Source organism: Ornithorhynchus anatinus, chromosome 12, assembly GCF_004115215.2.
Source record: "Ornithorhynchus anatinus isolate Pmale09 chromosome 12, mOrnAna1.pri.v4, whole genome shotgun sequence".
Classification (NCBI taxonomy): Eukaryota; Metazoa; Chordata; class Mammalia; order Monotremata; family Ornithorhynchidae; genus Ornithorhynchus; species Ornithorhynchus anatinus.
The window spans coordinates 28,639,383-28,658,460 of NC_041739.1; the positions used below are offsets into that span (position 1 = coordinate 28,639,383).

General features: G+C 49.8%; 1 protein-coding gene across 2 annotated transcripts in view; it reads left to right on the forward strand.

The window, feature by feature from the left end:
• Positions 1-11,726: 11,726 nt before the first annotated feature.
• The window catches only part of SETD7 (SET domain containing 7, histone lysine methyltransferase), a 46,951-nt gene continuing 39,599 nt past the window's right edge, over positions 11,727-19,078 (forward strand). For both annotated transcript variants that reach the window (XM_029076682.2, XM_029076683.2), the window contains exon 1: positions 11,727-11,911. In XM_029076682.2, coding sequence (XP_028932515.1) covers positions 11,872-11,911 — 40 coding nt within the window. In that variant the 5' untranslated portion in view covers positions 11,727-11,871. The remainder of the gene's footprint in view (positions 11,912-19,078) is intronic.

The window sequence follows — 19,078 nt, forward strand, 5'->3', positions numbered from 1 at the left end:
GAGAAGCCCAAATCAACGGGGTTAAATTAGGTTAGGAATCAGGAGGTGAACTCTGGGCTCCCGAGTTGCCAGTGTGAAGCTGAGCCTGCTGAGCCTCTGACTTTTAGATGATAGGCACAGAGTGGCTCGGGTTGGTAAGTAATTGCACGCACACAGAGAACCTGGAGTACCTGCAAACACGGTCCTGCAGCTTCTGCCTTTAGTACCTATTGTTAGCTGGTTTGCTGCCTTGTTAGACTGTGAGCCTCACCGCCCTGCCTCGCCGAGGGACGGGAACTGGATCTAATTCCCAAATGTGTATTCTCTCCCGGACCGAGTACAGGGCTCTAAACCCAGGAAGCACCCAGTAAGTGATAATACTCTTAGTCTGCTAGAGAAGCAGCTTGGCCTAGTGGAAAGAGCTCAGGCCTGGTAGTCAGTGAACTTGGGTTCTAAACCTGACTCTACCACTGGTCTGCTGTGTGACCGTGGGTAAGCCACTGCACTTCTCTGTGCCTCCATTGCCTTATCTGCAAAATGAGGATTAAGGCTGGGGGCAGGACAAGGACTGTGGCCAACCTGATTATCCTGTATCTGCTCCAGGGCTTAGTACAGTGTCTGGCACATAGTAAGCACTTAACAAATGCCATTTGTTTTTAAATCAAATCTATCCCCTTTAAGACAGCCCAACCAAATGCACCAAGTCTGTTTTGAGAGACTCTCTGGCATTTCCTTGAACTGGAGAGTGTCTCATTGTCACTTGGTTGCTAAATCAGCTCTAGCTTTACCAGATGCAGAATTTTCCTAAACACAAAGAAGTCAGACTTAGTTTGAGGACCTTGAAGTGAAGATAGGCTTCCAGAGAGAAGGGCCAATAGATGAGAAAGACAGAGAGGCAGGGAGAAGGAGAGAGAATTAGATTTAGCGAGCCAGAAGATGGAGAAAAAGAGGCACCGGTATGTATTGTAAAGTTTGCAGGCTGGGGGTTTTTTTTTGGATGCTCAAGAAGTCATTTTTGCTGAAATACATCTTCACTGAAATACATTCATCATTGGTGTATTGTTTTTTTCAGGGACCAAGATACAGATCTTTTAAAAAACATAATCAAAGGGAAAAGTCTGTTAAAAAAAAAGAGCCGTCTATGGAGGGAAAGAGAAATAACAATGATGAGATAACCCAGCATGTGCTTTGCAATGCCCCTGTGCTCTTGTACCAATTCCAGAGATACAGTTTCTGAGAAAGCAGATTGAATTTTGCCTAAATCTTGAGAGAAAATAAGAACCCTCCTATGAATGGGATGGAGGGGGCCGCTCCTCAGAAGTAAGCCTCCCCTCAGCAACTGTGAGCTACATTTCCAGGAAGAGATAGAGGGCCTGCTGAGCATCGACGTAGCTGCTTATGAACAGCGCAAGAGGAAGCCCACCTGCTCTCCGGTTAGGCAAAGTTCTAAGGTACCCCATAGAAACTGGGCCATGGGGACCCCCACATGTCACCCTGGGTTGGCAGGGGACTCCAGCAACAGGAGCTCACTCCACTAGCAGTGCCAAATGGCGTGGAACTGTGGTAGAGACAACAAACTTTAGGAGGGTTTGAGAGACAATACAGTGCCTCTGGCCAGGCTCACCAAACTCCACAGACTGGAAAGAGCATCGTTTCACTGAGATTGATTTTCAGGATTGGCGGGGAAGACGGAGAGGACGTTGCAGGCTGTGGGTGGATGGTTCGGATCCAAAGGCTCTAAAATACGGGCGCAGAGCGGAATGGCAGCGTGGAAAGACCGGCGGCCCAGCGGGCTCAGTGCCATCGGCAGTGTCCCGGCCCCGAGCCTCCCAGCGGGTCAAGGGAAGGACAGGTTGTCAAGCTGGAGGCTGCCAGCCGGAGGCACTTTCTCAGATTGGCCTTGGGTGAGGACGTGAGACGAGAGGAACATAAGAGCAGGTTTTTTGGATATGCTCTAACCGGCATCTAATCCAAAATCAGGCAGGAAGCAATTTGTTTGAACACTGCTGCTACTGTTTTGGGAACGTAGCCCAGACCTTTTCCTCTCCCTGTCCTGCAGTGTGCTTGGTCCCTAGGTTAGGACAGATCATGGCCATTACTTAGTCCCATGCCCAGGGTCATAACAAGCTGGAAACAATGACTAAAGGGACTCTGTCCTTAGTGGAGCAATTTAAAGTTGGAAGAATTGCATTGGCAAGTAGTTTGGCTCCTGAAGTCCCATCCCCCTCCCCCCAGACTGATGACCCTACCTCAGGGATTTGATTTGGGCCCTGCTTCCCTTCAATCCTGCCACAGTGTGTGGAGATTTTCTAAAAATCTATGTCCCCCTGCCAAAGAATAAACCAACACTCTACCTACCCCGTGGTAAAGGACAGTGGCTTGGAACTTGGCTGGTGGCCAAATCAGGCAGTGACGTGGCCCAAGACCCGAAGTATAGATGTCATGTTCTGATGATTCTGAAGATGACTGAGAGAAGCAGCATGGCCTAGTGGCAAGAGCCCAGGCTTGGGAGTTAGAGGTCGTGGCTTCTAATTCCGGCTCCTCCATTTGCCAGCTGTGTGACTTTGGGCAAGTCACCTGGGTTCTCTGTGCCTCAGTTCCCTCACCTGTAAAATGGGGATTAAATCTTTGAGCGCCACGTGGGACAACCTGCTTACCTTGTATCTACCCCAGCACTTAGAACAGTGCTTGCCACATAGTAAGCGCTTAACAAATACGATCATTATGATGATTATTATTACGATTCCTGCCGCATCTGATAGACCGTACGAAGCACTCCCCAGCCAGGACCAACCCTCAGTGTGTGAATTCCGCAGTCAGATGTCATAAACGAGGTTCAGAAAAGTTTACTGGTGTTAATAATAATAATGATGGTATCTATAAATGTTGTCGCTCCAACTTAGACTGTCAACCCCAAGGGGAACAGAGACTGTTTCTGACCTAATTGCCTTCTATCTACCCCAGATAGTGCTTGGCACTTAGAAACTTTTTAACAAATTATTTTCATTATCGTTATTATCATCTAGTAGGGATCGATGTTTTGAGGAGAATCAGCCTTACCAGTGAGGTCCCCAAATTACAGCAAATCCCCTCTCGCTTCTACACTACAAGACTTTACCCCGAGTCTGCTCTTGATTCTATTCAGTTCTCCGGAAGAAGTACCTCTGTCCTGAGAGAGACTGCCCGCTAACTGTATAGGCTGAGCACCACACAAGTATCTATTTCTCCCCGCCCAGTGCAGATGGGTAATCAATAACATTTATTGAGTGTCTAATGTGTGCAGAACACTGTACAAAGCACTTGTGAGAGTACAGGAGAAATTAGTAGACCTCCTTCCTGTCCTTAAGGAACTTACACTCTACTGGACTGGCTCTAGGAGGGCATTCAGTCTAGGCCTGGACTCTGAGGAAAGAGACTCAATAATTGTGGTGACTATTAAGCACTTACTATGTGCCAAGCACTGGGGTAGATACATGATAGACCCAATCCCCGTCTCGGACCCACCGGACCCACAGTTTAATCAGGTAGGAGAACAGGTGTTTATTCCTCATTTTATAGTTAAGGAAACTGAGGCACAAAGAAGTTAAGTGACTTGCTCAAGGTCACACAGCAGGCATGTGGCAGAGTCTGAATTAGAATCAATCCATTAGTGGTATTTATTGAGCATTTACTATGTGCACAGCACAGTACTAAGTACGTGGGAGAGTACAGTACAACAGAATTAGCGGACAATTCCCTACCCATCATGAGCTTACAGTCTAGAGGGGGAGACAGATGCTAACATGAATAACATTTTAACCAAATACTTTATAATATATAATTTAAAGGTATGTACATAAGTACTGAGTCCTCTGACTTCCAGACCCATGCTCTTTCTTCTAGGCCACATTGCTTCTCTTGAGGTCCTGAGCAACATTTCCTAGAGATGGCGGAGCCATCTCCCCGCTCCTGCTCCTCAGGATTCCCTGATACTTCCCCTCTCGGGACTCTTAACTGGCAGCTTCAGTTTAATTCAGGTGTTACTGAGTTGTTTTAAGTTTCTGGGCCTTCAGGTAGTAAAGGTGAAACCCAGTGACATTTATTTCTTTATAGGTCTCCGAGACAAAGGGCAGTTTGCTTCTTTTAGATACCCAGAAATGGGAATTTTGTTAACATTTTTTGTTAAACAATGAAGCTTCAAATGCGTAAACTCTTTTATTAAAAGTACTTACTAAGCTAGGTAATCGTGTCAGACGCAGCCCTTGTCTCACATGGGACTCACAAAATAAGAGGAAGGGGTATCATTCCCATTTTACAGGTGAGGCAACTGAAGTCCAGAGAGGTTAAGTGACTTGCCCAGGGTCACCCAGCAGGTTAGTTGCACAGCTGGGTGTAGAACCTAGGTATTCCGATTCCCCATCCCATGTTCTTTCTACTAAGCTATGCTGCCTCCTCTTAAGAGACTATATTGTTTTTTCCAAGTCTTTTCAATATGCCTCAGTCTCCCCAGGCCCAAGATGGAGAAGGGGGCTTATGTTACACCTTGTCCAAGGAGAAAAGCCAGGTGACAGTCAACTTGGAGGAGGATTAGCGATTATGTTAGGTCCCATTAGTACCAGATGAGTGACCACATCTCATGGGGATGGGGTCTGAGTTGCAGTATTTTATCATCGCAGCACTTGTAGCTTACGAATCAAATCTCAGCAGAAAGCAAAAGGAAGCTTAATGCAGCTTAATGTCATGGTAACTGTGGCATCTTTTCCTCTTTTCTTCTCTATGATTTAATTTACTTCCTTGGGTTGGGTCATTCTGCCCTTTCCCTTCTGCACTTTGTGATGTCTGAATCAGGTCACGTTGAGATGATGTCTCTAGTCCAGCGACAGGAAGGGCTATTTATCAGGGAATGGATTTCTCCATCTTTTTCTTCTGATCCTCTGATACTTTATTCCGTTCCCATTGTGTTCTTCCTTTGCTCCTCTCAAGACTCATTGCCCTTTAATTATCTCTTTTGATCTCTCTCCTGTCTCTCAGTCTTCTCCATTTCTTTTTTCCCTGGTTCTGCTGGTTGCACCTTCTGACAATTCAGAAATGAGTTACCTGGATCATCAGAGATTCAGCGTGCCAGTGTTGGCACCGTGGAATCTCGTTCTCCAGAAACACAAGTCTCTTTCCCCTCCGAAGATACAGTAGCGTCTCCATTAATTGAAAAACTGGCATTGGAGTTCCAGCCCTGCAGTGACTTAGAGAGACACAATCCAAGCCAGTAAAGTCTTGGGGCGGCTCTGTGAATTACCCAGGCTATTTTCCTTCTCTCCTTTCCTTCCTTCCCTACTCCCTGACTTTCAGGAATTTCACTTCTCATCTCCAATTCATTCATTCATTCAGTTGTATTTATTGAGCGCTTACTGTGTGCAGAGCACAGAGTATAGTATAGTAGCGTGGTATAGAGGGAGAGTATAGTGCAACAGAATTAGCAGATACGCTCCCTGACCCTAACAGTGTAGAGTCCCTGACGGTCTAGGGAGAAGAGCCAAGGAAATGAAAGGAGGAGAAATTCAAGCAAGTCAATTTTGCAGTTGAGAGTCTGGTCAAATGCTAAGCCTTGTGGCTTCCTCCCTGCTATCCTTGGCTCCTTAACTGAAAAAAACGGAGCTGAAGTCTCCTTCCCCTGAATCCAGGATATAACACAGCCAACCCAAACCCATCCTTTGAGTAGCATCATCACCAGCCCTGCCAAAAAAAAAATTGATCAGCACCCTCTCCCCTTCCCTCCCAACCCCTCCAGGAGTTACAACTGCATAACTGCGTAAAATTAATAGAATCATCATTCTTTACCTCTTGCCTTACTCTGAATGATGCCAGTGACTATGAGAAGAAATCATGTCATCTCATCAGTCACTTTAACATCGGGTTTCTATCTGGGGAGACAGTGTGGCCTAGAGGAAAGGATATGGGACTGGGAGTCAGGACTCCTGGGTTCTCATCCCAACTCCACCACCTGCCTGCCGTGTGAGCTTGGGCAAGTCACTTAACTTCTCTGTGCCTCAGTATTCTCATCTGTAAAATAGAGATAAAATACTCATTTTCCCTCCCTCTTAGACTGTAAGCCCCTCTCTAATGATCTTGAATCCACCCCAGCCTTAAACAGTGTTTGCGCTTAATAGCTATCATCATTATCACATCTGTTTATGATTGTTTCATTGTCGACTCTTGGTTTTATCCTTTTTATCCAGCTGCTATCTCTCTAAGCTTTCAATAAATGCCTCTGAATGATTTTACATATTTTTATTATATTTTTGTATATTAGGCCCGCCTGTCTTCCCCATTAGGATGGAGGTTCCTTGAGGGCAGGGATGAGGTCTTTTATCATCATTATTTCGTGTTTACTAGGGTGATCTGCACATATATGGTGCATGTTGCTACTGGGGCTGCTGAAGCAGAAAAGGCTTAACTTAACTCGATGGGAATGACTCAGCCAGGGTCCGGGAGGAAAGACCTACATTAGCTGAACGGAATGCGGTTGGCTCAGATTCTCATTTTTCTTGCTGGTTGTGCCCCATCTGGTTACATGAAGCTCGATTGGCTTAGGAGACATAAAAGATAGCTCAGGCCTTTTTCGTGATCCAGAATTCTGCTGATTTCCCAAGACGCCGCAACGAAGTTGAGGGTCAAAGCAAGATGGATGGGGAGGGATGGGGGACCAAACTGGAAAAGAAGCCACAAGGAAAACTTCAAGAGGAAAACCAGACAAATTATAGTTGGGGGCAGTGGAAATCACATGAAAATAATGATGGCACTCGTTAAGCACTTCCTATATGCCAAGTGCTGGGATGGATACAAGAAAATCAGATAGGAACAGCCCTTCTCCCAGATGGGGCTCACAGTCTATGGGAGAGGGAGAACAGGTATTTTTTTCTCCATTTTACAGATGAGGCACGGAGAAGTTAAGTGATTTGCCCAAAGCCCTAGAGCAGGCAAGTGGCAGGGCTGAGATGAGAACCCAGGTTTCCTGACTCCTAGTCCCGTGCTCTTTTGACCAGGCTACACTGCTTCCAACTAAGAAGGTACCAAACTAGAAAGGTTTGGCAGCTTCAAATAATACTAATAATTGTGGTGTTTGTTAAGTGGTTACTGTGTGCCAAGCACTGTATCAAGAACTGGAGTAGATATGAGGTAATCAGGCCAGACACTGTCTCTCGTGGGACTCACAGTCTAAGCAGGAGAGAGAACAGGGTGAATTTATAATTATTTTTATTAATGTGTATGTATCTATAATTCTATGTATTTATAATGATGCTACTGATGCCTGTTTACTTGTTTTGATGTCTGTCTCCTCCCTCTTAGACTGTGAGCCCGTTGTGGGCAGGGATTGTCTGCTTTTGTTGCTGAATTTTACTTCCCAAATGCTTAGTACAGTGCTCTGCACACGGTAAGTACCCAATAAATACGACCGAATAAATAAATGAATGAATTTTCATTTTACAGCGAAGGTAACCGAGGTCCAAAGAAGTGAAGTGTCTTGCCTAAGGTCACCCGGCAGGCAAGTGTCAGAGTCACGAGCATACAACCCACACATTTGTCCCAATATAGGCCACAGATGCTGCTCATGAGAAAGACGAACACCCAACTCGGATTTTCGCAGAGCGCGGCCCAACTCTTTGTCAAAATGGGTCACCTTTGAAACTCAGTGGAGTCGTAGAGGGTGCCAATCAAGTGCTTAAGGGGTACGGATCCAAGTGCTTGGCAACCCAGAAGGGAGGGCGAATGGGAGAAATTAGGGCATAGCCAGGAAAAGTCTCTTGGAAGAGAGGTGATTTAAGTAAGCCTTGGAAGGTGGGGAGAGTGGTGGTCTGCCAGATATGAAGGTGGAGGGAATTCTGGGCTAGCAGGAGGGCAAGGTCAAGGGGTCCTAGGAAAAAACTTTCCACCTATTGATTAAAAAACCCAAAAAGACACTGGAACAGGCTGTCCGGAAGAGCAGTGTACGAGAAAAGTTTTGAAAAGAAACTATACTGGATCGTCTACCTACTGGAGAGACTGAACCAATTGGTTCTCTGGAAATTCCTTCCAGATTTATGACTCCGTGGGAGAGGGAAGCAGATGAAAACTAAGGGCTACCGAATCGTCTGCGGGCAACTGATTTTTTTCGCAACCAGCTCAAGGCGAGGTGCCGTCGGTAAACAATGTTTTCTTTATTCAGGGCTTAACAAGTAATAAGGAGGCACAGTGAGTTTTCTGCCAGGAACACTGTTAAACTAGTGTTTCCCGAATTCACTTACGTGGCCTCCGAGAAGGGTGTCTGAACTGCCTGAGCAGCGTTTTCATACAGATCAAGCAGGGCTGGGTTGGGCTTCCTTCCTTAGAAAGTCCCTAGCTTGTAAACTCACTGTAGGCAAGGGAATGGGTCTGTTTAGGGTTATATTGTGCTCTCCCAAGCGCTTCGTACAGTGCTCTGCACACAGCAAGTGTTCAGTAAATCTGATTGAACGAAAGCACTCGGAAGAGAAAGAGAACTTTATCAGGGCAAGCGTAGAACTCTCGGGCTCGGATAACGGGGACGACGCTCAGATCAACAAGCATAAAATGGAGGAGTCACAAGACCACGTTTCCTTTCGCATCACGGAAGTGAACGTTTCCGACCGGCCCCGCGGTTCAGTCCCCGAGATCGGAGTCACCCACCCTCCCGTATCCGTCGACGGGGTTGTGACTTGGGTGCCTGGAGTTTTTCTAAATCAAAATCTACTGACGTTCAAACACGGAACAGCTCACTCCTCCCACCCTAACAAAGAGCGCCTTAGAAGGGGCCCAGAGTGACAGCCTCTAATTCCTAGACACTATCTCTGCACAGTGTATAAATTTACACCCGTTTAACTAGCTATTTACAGCTGCCCGGAATGCCACCTGTAATCCCCAGCACCGTAATTATGGGGCCTGAGCAGTTCGACGGGAGATGGGGAGCAGACGACTTCGCCGCTTCATGGTAAAGTCGCTGATCCAACGACTATTTAAAAAAAAAAAAGACTAAAGCGATTGGGGTAAAGGAGGCCAAGAGGGGATTTCATCGGAATCCGCGCGGAAAGTGGCTAGAGCGCCGGTCGGGGACCTGGGTTCTAATTCCGGCTCTGCCACCTGTCTGCTCTGTGACCTTGGCCAAAGCACTTCACTTCTCTGGGCCTCGGTTACCTCATCTGTACAATGGCGATGGAGACTGGGAGCTCCACGTGAGACAGGGCCTGTGTCCAACCTGCTTCGCTTGTGTGCACCCTAGCGCTCAGTACAGTGGCTGGGACACAGTAGGCGCTTAACAAATACCACTGTTATCGTGACTGCTTATTCCCAACTGGCTTTTGGAGCCGGATAACGGGAGCGTCTCTGGGCCCGGAGGCTGGAGGGGGGCCGCCTCCCTCCAAGGAGGACAATCTGGTGTTGGCGGGTGAAGACCGGGGAGCAGCTCCGGCCTGTGGGGAGGGGAACAACGGTCAAGAGAAGCAACGTGGCTTAGTGCGAAAACCACGGCCTTGGGAGTCCGAGGTTGTGGGTTCGACTCCCAGCTCTGCCACTTGTCAGCTGGGTGACTGTGGGCAGGTCGCTTCACTTCTCTGGGCCTCGGGGACCTCCTCTGTAAAATGGGGATTAACTGAGAGCCTCACGTGGGACCACCTGACGACCCTGTATCTCCCCCAGCGCTTAGGACAGTGCTCGGCACATAGTAAGCGCTTAACAAATACCGACGTCATTATTATTATTAGTGCAAAAACCACGGGCTTGGGAGTCCGAGGTTGTGGGTTCTAATTCCGCTCCGCCCCGTATCAGCCGTGTGACTTTGGGCAAGTCACTTCCCTCCTCCGCGCCTCATTCACCTCTTCTGTAAAATGGGGGTTAAGACTGTGCGCCTCACGTGGGACAACCCGTATCCACCCCAGCGCTTAGGACAGTGCTTGGCACATAGTAAGCACTTAACAAATACCAACGACATTATTACATTATTAAATGACTTTGGGCAAGTCAGTTAACTTCTCTGTGCCTCAGCTCCCTCATCTGTAAAATGGGGATGAAGACTGTGAGCCCCACCTGGGGCAACCTGATTGCCTTGTATCTCCCCCAGCGCTTAGGACAGTGCTCGGCACATAGTAAGCGCTTAACAAATACCAACATTATTATTACATTATTATATGACTTTGGGCAAGTCACTTAACTTCTCTGTGCCTCAGTTCCCTCATCTGTAAAATGGGGATGAAGACTGTGAACCCCACCTGGGGCAAGCTGATTGCCTTGTATCTCCCCCAGCGCTTAGGACAGCGCTCGGCACATAGGAAGCGCTTAACGAAGCAGCGTGGCTCGGTGGAAAGAGCACGGGCTTTGGAGTCAGGGCTCATGAGTTCGAATCCCAGCTCTGCCACTTGTCAGCTGTGTGACTGTGGGCGAGTCACTGCACTTCTCGGGGCCTCAGTTCCCTCATCTGTCAAATGGGGATGAAGACTGTGAGCCCCACGTGGGACAACCTGATTCCCCTGTGTCTACCCCAGCGCTTAGAACAGTGCTTGGCACATAGTAAGTGCTCAACAAATACCAACATTACTATTATTACTATTATTGGCCCCGCCCCTGCTGCGGAGTCTAATAATCATAATAACAATGATGGTTATTTGTTAATAATAATAATAATGTTGGTATTTGTTAAGCGCTTACTATGTGCAGAGCACTGTGCTAAAATTAATAATTATGTTGGGATTTGTTAAGCGCTTACTAGGTGCAGAGCACTGTTCTAAGCGCTGGGGGAGATGCAGGGTCATCAGGTTGTCCCACGTGGGGCTCACAGTTTTAAATCCCCAATTTACAGAGGAGGGAACTGAGGCCCCGAGAAGTGAAGTGACTTGCCCACAGTCACACAGCGGACAAGTGTCAGAGGCGGGATTCGAACTCAGGACCTCGGACTCCCAAGCCCGGGCTCTTGCCACTGAGCCACGCTGAGCGGGGCCTCGGGGAGGGGGCGGAGCCAACGCTGGGATGGGCGGGGCCTCGGGGAAGGGGCCAATGGCAGGTGGGCCTCGGGGAGGGGCGGGGCCTCCGGAGGGAGGGGCGGGGCCTCGGGGAAGGGACCAATAGCAGGCGAGCCTCGGGGCGGGGGCGGGGCCTCGGAGGCGTGGCCTTAGTGACTGGACCAATGGCAGGCGGGCCTCGGGAAGGGGCGGAGCCTCCGGTGGGAGGGGCGGGGCTTCGAAGAAGGGACCAATAGCAGGCGGGCCTCGGGGCGGGGGCGGGGCCTCCGGGAAGAAGCCAATGGCAGGCGGGCCTCGGGGCGGGGCCTCCGGACGGGTGGGGGGAACAGCTGTGTAGGCCCCGCAGAGGGGGCGGGGCCTGGGGGACGGCGCCAATGGCAGGCGGGCCGGGGGCGGGGCCTCGAAGAAGGGACCAATAGCAGGCGGGCCTCGGGGCGGGGGCTGGGCCTCGGGGGGCGGAGCCTCCGGGAAGGAGCCAATAGCGGGCGGGCCTCGGGGAGGGGGCGGAGCCTCCGGCCGGACGGGTGGGGGGGGGGACAGCTGTGTAGGCCCCGCAGCGGGGGCGGGGCCTGGGGGACGGGGCCAATGGCAGGCGGGCCCGGGGCGGAGCCTCCGGAGGGAGGGGCGGGGCCTCGAAGAAGGGACCAATAGCAGGCGAGCCTCGGGGAGGGGGCGGGGCCTCGGGGGGCGGAGCCTCCGGGAAGGAGCCAATGGCGGGCGAGGGGGCGGGGCCTCGTGGTCCGGCCCGGGGGTTGTCAATCAGCGAGCGCGCGGCGGCGGGTGATGTCAGCGGATCAGCTGCTCGGGAACAAAGAACGGACGAGAGTCTTCCCCAAGACCCAAAGTTGCGGCGGCGGCGGCGGCGGCGGCTTTGGCGTTGTCGGATCCCCTTTCCCCCTTCCCGGCCGGCGCCATGGATAGCGACGACGAGATGGTGGAGGAGGCGGTGGAAGGTGCGGGGCCGCGGCCGGGGGGCGGGGAGGACCTGCGCGAGGGAGGCTCACAGCGCTTAGGACAGCGCTGCGCACGCCTGGCCCGCTTAGTCGAGCCCTCCCTCGTGGCTCGGGGGCAAGAGCCCGGGCGGCGGAGTTCCGAGGTCGTGGGTTCGAATCCCCCCCCCCCCCCCGTGGCTGCTGGGTGACCTTGGGCCAGTCGTTTCACTTCCTCTGGGCCTCAGTCACCTCGTCTGTCAAATGGGGCTGAAGACTGAGCCTCCCGTGGGACCGCCTGATGACCCTGCGTCTCCCCCAGCGCTTACAACAGTGCTCTGCACCTAGGAAGCGCTTAACAGATCCCAGCATGATGATGATGATTCTTCTCTGGGCCTCAGTGACCTCATCTGTCAAATGGGGATTAACCGTGACCCTCCCGTGGGACCACCTGATGACCCTGCGTCTCCCCCAGCGCTTAGAACAGTGCTCTGCACCTAGGAAGCGCTTAACAAATGACAACATGATTATTATTATTATTATTCTCTGGGCCTCAGTGACCTCATCTGTCAAATGGGGATTAACCGTGACCCTCCCGTGGGACCACCTGATGACCCTGCCTCTCCCCCAGCGCTTAGAACAGTGCTCTGCACCTAGGAAGCGCTTAACAGATCCCAACATGATGACGATGATTCTTCTCTGGGCCTCAGTGACCTCATCTGTCCAATGGGGATTAAAAAATGTGAGCCCCACGTGGGACCACCTGATGACCCGGCCTCTCCCCCAGCGCTTACAACAGTGCTCTGCACCTAGGAAGCGCTTAACAGATCCCAACATGATTATTCTTCTTCTCAGGGCCTCAGTTCCCTCATCTGTCCAATGGGGATGAAGACCGGGAGCCTCATGTGGGACAACCTGATGACCCTGCATCTCCCCCAGCGCTTACAACAGTGCTCGGCACCTAGGAAGCGCTTAACAAACACCAACACGGTGGTTGTTGTTCTCTGGGCCTCAGTGACCTCATCTGTCCAATGGGGATGAAGAGCGGGAGCCTCCCGTGGGACCACCTGATGACCCTGCGCCTCCCCCGGCGCTTAGGACAGTGCTCCGCCCGGAGGAAGCGCTTAACAAATGCCATGGTGATCATTATTCCCTCCGGCCTCCTCCGGGGTGGTTGGTGGGCCGGGATTCATTCATTCAGTAGGATTTATTGAGCGCTTCCTGTGTGCAGAGCCTTGGCCTAAGCGCTCGGACTCTGCGTGTGGCCCCATTGCCCCTTCCAAGCGCTTAGGCCAGTGCCCTGCACACAGGACGGGCTCTCTCCTCGGCCGCCCCCCCTCCTCACCGTCCCCCGTTCTCGCCTGCCCCCAAAATCGAGCCCCGGCCCACGTCCTCCCGCCGTCCCGGAACGCCCTCCCTCCTCTCCTCCGCCGAACTAACTCTCCTCCCCTCTTCCGAGCCCTCCTGAGAGCTCACCTCCTCCGGGAGGCCTTCCCACACTGAGCCCCCCTTTCCCTCCGCTCCCCCTCCTTCCCCGCCCTCAGCCCCGTGCTCATTTGCATATCTCATTTATATATATCATTTATTACCCTCTTTATTTTGTAAATGAGGTGTACATCCCCTGGACTCTACCCCTCCCTGCACCCTCTGCTCTTCCCCCTTCCCCTCAGCCCTGTGCTCATTTGCATATCTTATTTATATATATTATCACCCTCTTTATTTTGTAATTGAGGTGTACATCCCCTGGACTCTACCCCTCCCCTGCACCCTGCCCCTTCCCCTCAGGGCTGTGCTCATTTGCATATCTCATTTATATATATCATTTATTACCCTCTTTATTTTGTTAATGAGGTGCACAGCCCCTGGACTCTACCCCTCCCCTGCACCCTGCCCCTTCCCCTCAGCCCTGTGCTCATTTGCATATCTTATTTATATATCTATATATCATTTATTGCCCTCTTTATTTTAATGAGGTGAACATCCCCTGGACTCGAACCCTCCCCTGCACCCTCTGCTCCTCCCCCTCCCCCACAGGGCTGTGCTCATTTGCATATATTATTTATATATCTCATGTATTATCCTCTTTATTTTGTTAATGAGGCGAACATCCCCTGGACTCTACCCCTCCCCTGCACCCTCTGCTCCTCCCCCCTTCCCCTCCCCTCAGCCCTGTGCTCGTTTGTATATATAAATCATATATGTATATATATAATTACCCTCTTAATTTTGTTAATGAGGTGTACATCCCCTGGACTCTACCCCTCCCCTGCACCCTCTGCTCCACCCCCTTCCCCTCAGCACTGTGCTTATTTGTATATATTTTATATAGATATTATTTATTATCCTCTTTATTTTGTGAATGAGATGTACATCCCCTGGACTCTACCCCTCCCCCCTCTGCTCCTCCCCCTTCCCCTCAGCCCTGTGCTCATTTGCATATATTATTTATATATCTCATGTATTATCCTCTTTATTTTCTTAATGAGGTGTACATCCCCTGGACTCTACCCCTGCCCTGCACCCTCTGCTCCTCCCCCTTCCCCTCCCCTCAGCCCTGTGCTCATTTGTATATATCATGTATTATATATTATTTATTACCCTCTTTATTTTCTTAATGAGGTGTACATCCCCTTGACTCTATCCCTCCCCCCACCCTCCGCTCCTCCCCTTCCCCCTCAGCACTGTACTCATTTGTATATATTATTTATTAACCTATTTATTTTGTTAATGAGGTCTACATCCCCTAGATTCTGTTTATCTTGAGGATGTGGTCTTGTTTTGTTTTGCTTTGCCGTCTCCCCGGTCTAGACTGGGAGACCGTCATCGGACGGGGATGGTCTCTCTCTGTTGCCCAATTGTTCCTTCCAAGCGCTGAGGCCAGTGCTCTGCACGTAGTAAGCGCTCAATAAATACGATTGAATGAATAAAGACGATGGAATAAATGAATAAATCGGCGTTGTGGCAGCGAGCGGTGTGGCCGGGCCTGCCCGCTACAACGCCCCCCACCTCTACAACGCCCCCAAGAAATAAAACCTCCAGTCAACCCCCGGCAGGACCATCCTTTCCCGCCTTCGTCTTCACCCCCGACCTCCTTTCCCCTTAAAAAAAACTTTAAAATTCACCATTTAACAACGATGGCATCTGTTAAGCGCTTACTATGTGCCCCAAGCACTGTTCTAAGCGCTGGAGAGGATAGAAGAGGATCAGGTTGTCCCACGTGGGGCTCACAGTCTTCACCCCCATTTTACAGATGGGGTAACGGAGGCCCAGAGAAGTGAAGTGACTCGCCCAAAGTCACCCGGCTGACAAGCGGCGGAGCGGGGATTTGAACCCACGACCTCCGACTCCCAAGCCCGGGCTCTTTCCACTGAACCACAGCTCCAATCATTCCTATCTCTTAAGTGCTTCCTTTCATTCATTCAGTGAGTCGTATTTACGGGGCGCTTACTACGTGCAGAGCACTGTACTAAGGGCTTGGAATGGACAGTTCGGCAACAGAGAGAGACCATATCCCTGCCCAATGACGGGCTCACAGTCTAAACGGGGGACACAGAACAGCAGAGCAAAAGATGACAAAACAAAGACAAGACAACATCAAGATCAATAGAATCAAGGGGATGTACACCTCATTAACAAAATAATCGGGGTGATAAATGATAGATACAAATGAGCACAGTACTGAGGGGAAGGGGGAAGAGCAGAGGGTGGGGGGGGGAGTAGAGGGAAAGGGGGGCTCAGTCTGGGAAGGCCTCCTGGAGGAGGTGTGCTGTGCCAAGAGCTTGGGAGGAGTCCCAGGTAGCACCCTCGCTTCCACATTGAGAAACACGGTGGCTTCGTGGAAAGAGCCCGGGCTTGGGACGTGGACGTGGGTTCTGATCCCGCCTCCGACACGGGTCCGCTGTGTGACCTTGGGCAAGTCATTTCCCTTCCTCCGGGCCTCAGTTCCCTCCTCTGTAAAATGGGAATTGAGACTGGGAGCCCCATGTGGGACAACCTCATTGCTTCGGGTCAGTGCTGGGCCCATAATAAATGCTTAAGAAATACCATCATTAATAATAATAATAATAATAATAACTTGGTATCTGCTAAGCACTTACTATGGGCCAAGCACTGTTTTAAGCACTGGGTAGATACAAGGTAATCAGGTTGTCCCATGTGGGGCTCGCAGTTTTAATCCCCATTTTCCAGATGAGGGAACTGAGGCATAGAGAAGTAAAGTGACTTGCCCCAAGTCACACAGCTGATAAGTGGCGGAGCCGGGATTAAGAACTCACCATCTCCGTCTCCCAAACCCGGGCTCTTGCCACTGAGCCAAGCTGCTTCTCTCTTACTACCCCCCAGCGCTTAGAACAGTGCTTGGCGCATAGTAAGCGCTTAACAAATACCATAATTATTATTATTACCCTATATTTAGCTTGAAACGTCAGCCTTTCTGGGCAATGGACGGGTGGCGGGCATCGGGAAACAATCCTATTTCTGTTACTGGATCTGCCCCTGATCAACTACGGGGATATTCTGGAAGACTGTGGGTTTTTATCTGCAGAAAAAACCAAAGAAAGAAACAATTCTCAAATTTTAGTTGAATTTCTCTGGGCGTTAAAGGCATAAGGGAGTCTACACAAAACAGTTTGGAAGGGAAAAAAAAGTGAAAGTGCAGTAAGCTAAATGGATCCATAATGAATTCTGGCAAATCCATTTTCTTCACACTTATATAAAACAAAATGAAGACTCACATTGTAAGTCACCAGATATCTCAAAGAATGATGAGTAAATATTTTCATCAGTGTTTGGGTAATGACTATATCAAAATACAGGATATATTTTCCTTACCAGTCTTTTAAAAAGACCCCACAAAACTATTTTCCTACTCCATGGAAACAGAAATGTTTTGTTTTTTAAGGTTTTTCCCCGAAGGATGTAATTCACGTTATAGACCTTCAACCCGATATTTTGTTTTCATAAACAAAGCTAATTATCGGTTTTAGAGATCCCAGTTGCCCTAAATCGTCTTGTCTCCCAAGTCCGTAGCCTTGGCATTAAACTCAATTCATCTCTCATTGAACCCTCATATTCAGTCTGTCACAGAATCATGCCGGTTCAACCGTCATAACCTCGCTTAGAACAGTGCTTGGCACACAGTAAGTGCTTAAATACCATAATTATTGTTATTATCATTAAAATCCACCCTTTCCTCTCCATCCAAATGGCTATCGTATTGATCCAAGCACTTATCCAATCCCACTTGACTACTGCCCCAGCCTTCTCGCTGACCTCCCTGCCTCCTGTCTCCCCCGCCTCTTCAGCCCCTACTTCACTTTACTGCCTGGATCATTTTTCTACAACAACCTTTTAAGTCCATGTTTCCCCATTTCTCAAGACCCTCCAATGGTTGTCCATCTACCTATGCAGCAAGCAGAAGCTCCTCACCATAGGCTTGAAAGCACTCAATCTCCTCACCCCCTCCTATTTTACCTCTCTGATTTCTTGCTACAACCCAGCTTGGCACCCCTTATTCACCCCATCCTCAGGCCACAGCACTTATGTACATATCCATAATTTGTTTATATTAATGTCTGTCTCCCCCTCTAGACTCTAAGCTTGTTATGAGCGGGGAACTAGTATTTCAGACATTGCTATCCACGCCATGGATACCGCTCTCATGGGTCGATGGTGAGATCACATAGAAAACAAACTGGTAACTGTTTTCTCTGAGGCCCGCATGTGCCTTAGGGAAGGAATCTGGGGTTTTAATGAAGATTGTGGTCAGTGGGTTACCAGGGTTCGGGGGGGAGAAGAGAGAGAGTGTGTGTGTGTGTGAGAGAGAGAAAGTGAGAACACCAAGGGCCTGTGTTTCACAAAAAATGTCAGAGTGAAATCTAAACTCTAGGATTTATCCGTGATAATCGGCCTTAGACTCTCCCTCCCTGTTTTCCTTTCTTTAGCGTATTCCCTCTTGCAGATGGCACTGGGCGAACAACTGGAGTGCTGCCCCTTATGCACCCCGCACGCCCCCCCCACCCCACTCCCGTGCCCATCCCTCCAGGATTGGGAATCAGCACCAGTCACTCCCCAAACTGGAAGGGACCTAGTAATGGTGCAGCTAAAACTTGGGAAGCAGCCCATGGTGGTGAAACAAACTTTGGGGGCCAGAGGGGTTGGAGGTGCCTGCCTCGGTACAGCGCTAAGCTCTATAAACAGTGGTTTGCACACAGTAAGAGCTCAATATATATGATTGAATGAATGATGGTACGTTCCCCAAAGCACTTCAACTTTCCTTCTAGGAGGGAGTGCCGTGGGCAACTCCAAAACCTGCCCCGATCAGAGGGAGCAAGTGAGATTCAGAGGAAGGGGACCAGGTTGCCGAGCCCTTCCGCCCTTTTCTCTCCCATCCCTCTCTCTGGCCAGCATGTCACCTACTGGACCCCATCCCTCTGCTTCCTGAGGAGATGACACAGGCAACAAAGAAGGTTGGGGGTAACTGGAGTAGCAGGATCTTTTTTTTTCCTCCCCACTGAAGATTTTCTTGTGATTTTGTTGGGGTTGTAATAATCCCTGGGAAGAAGCATGGTCAAGCCCAGGCCTGGGAGTGAGAATCCCAGCTCTGCTACTTGTGTGCTCTGGGACCAAGGGAAAATCACTTACCTTCTCTCTACCTCAGTTACCTCATCTGTAAAATGGAGATTAACTGAGCCCCATGTGGGACTTGGACTTTGTCCAAACTGATTGGCTTGTATATTTCTCAGTGTGTAGTACAGTGCCTGGCACACAATAAGGACTTAACAAATACCTTACAAAAATCCCAAACTCTGCAGCCTACACACTATAGTTGTCTGCTTTTCTACTGACCTTTTTCCGATGTCATCTTCAAAGATCTGCATAAATTTAGGAACCCAACCCATTCCAAATGGCTAGATCATCCGTTATTGTTATTATTGTTATTGTTATGGTTAAAGTATTTATGTGCTAAGCCTTGGGCTAAATCCAAGATAAGAAGGGCACACACAGTCCCTCTCCTACAAGAGGATCTCAATCTTAGGGAGGGAAAGTGGATATTTTATCCCCATTTTACACTTGAGGCGACAGGCACAGAGAGGTTAAGTGACCACCCAAGGTCACACAGCAGATCAGTGGGTCACCTCACTCCCAGGCCCATAGTCATTATACAAGAGGCCATGCTGTCTCAAAATCCCA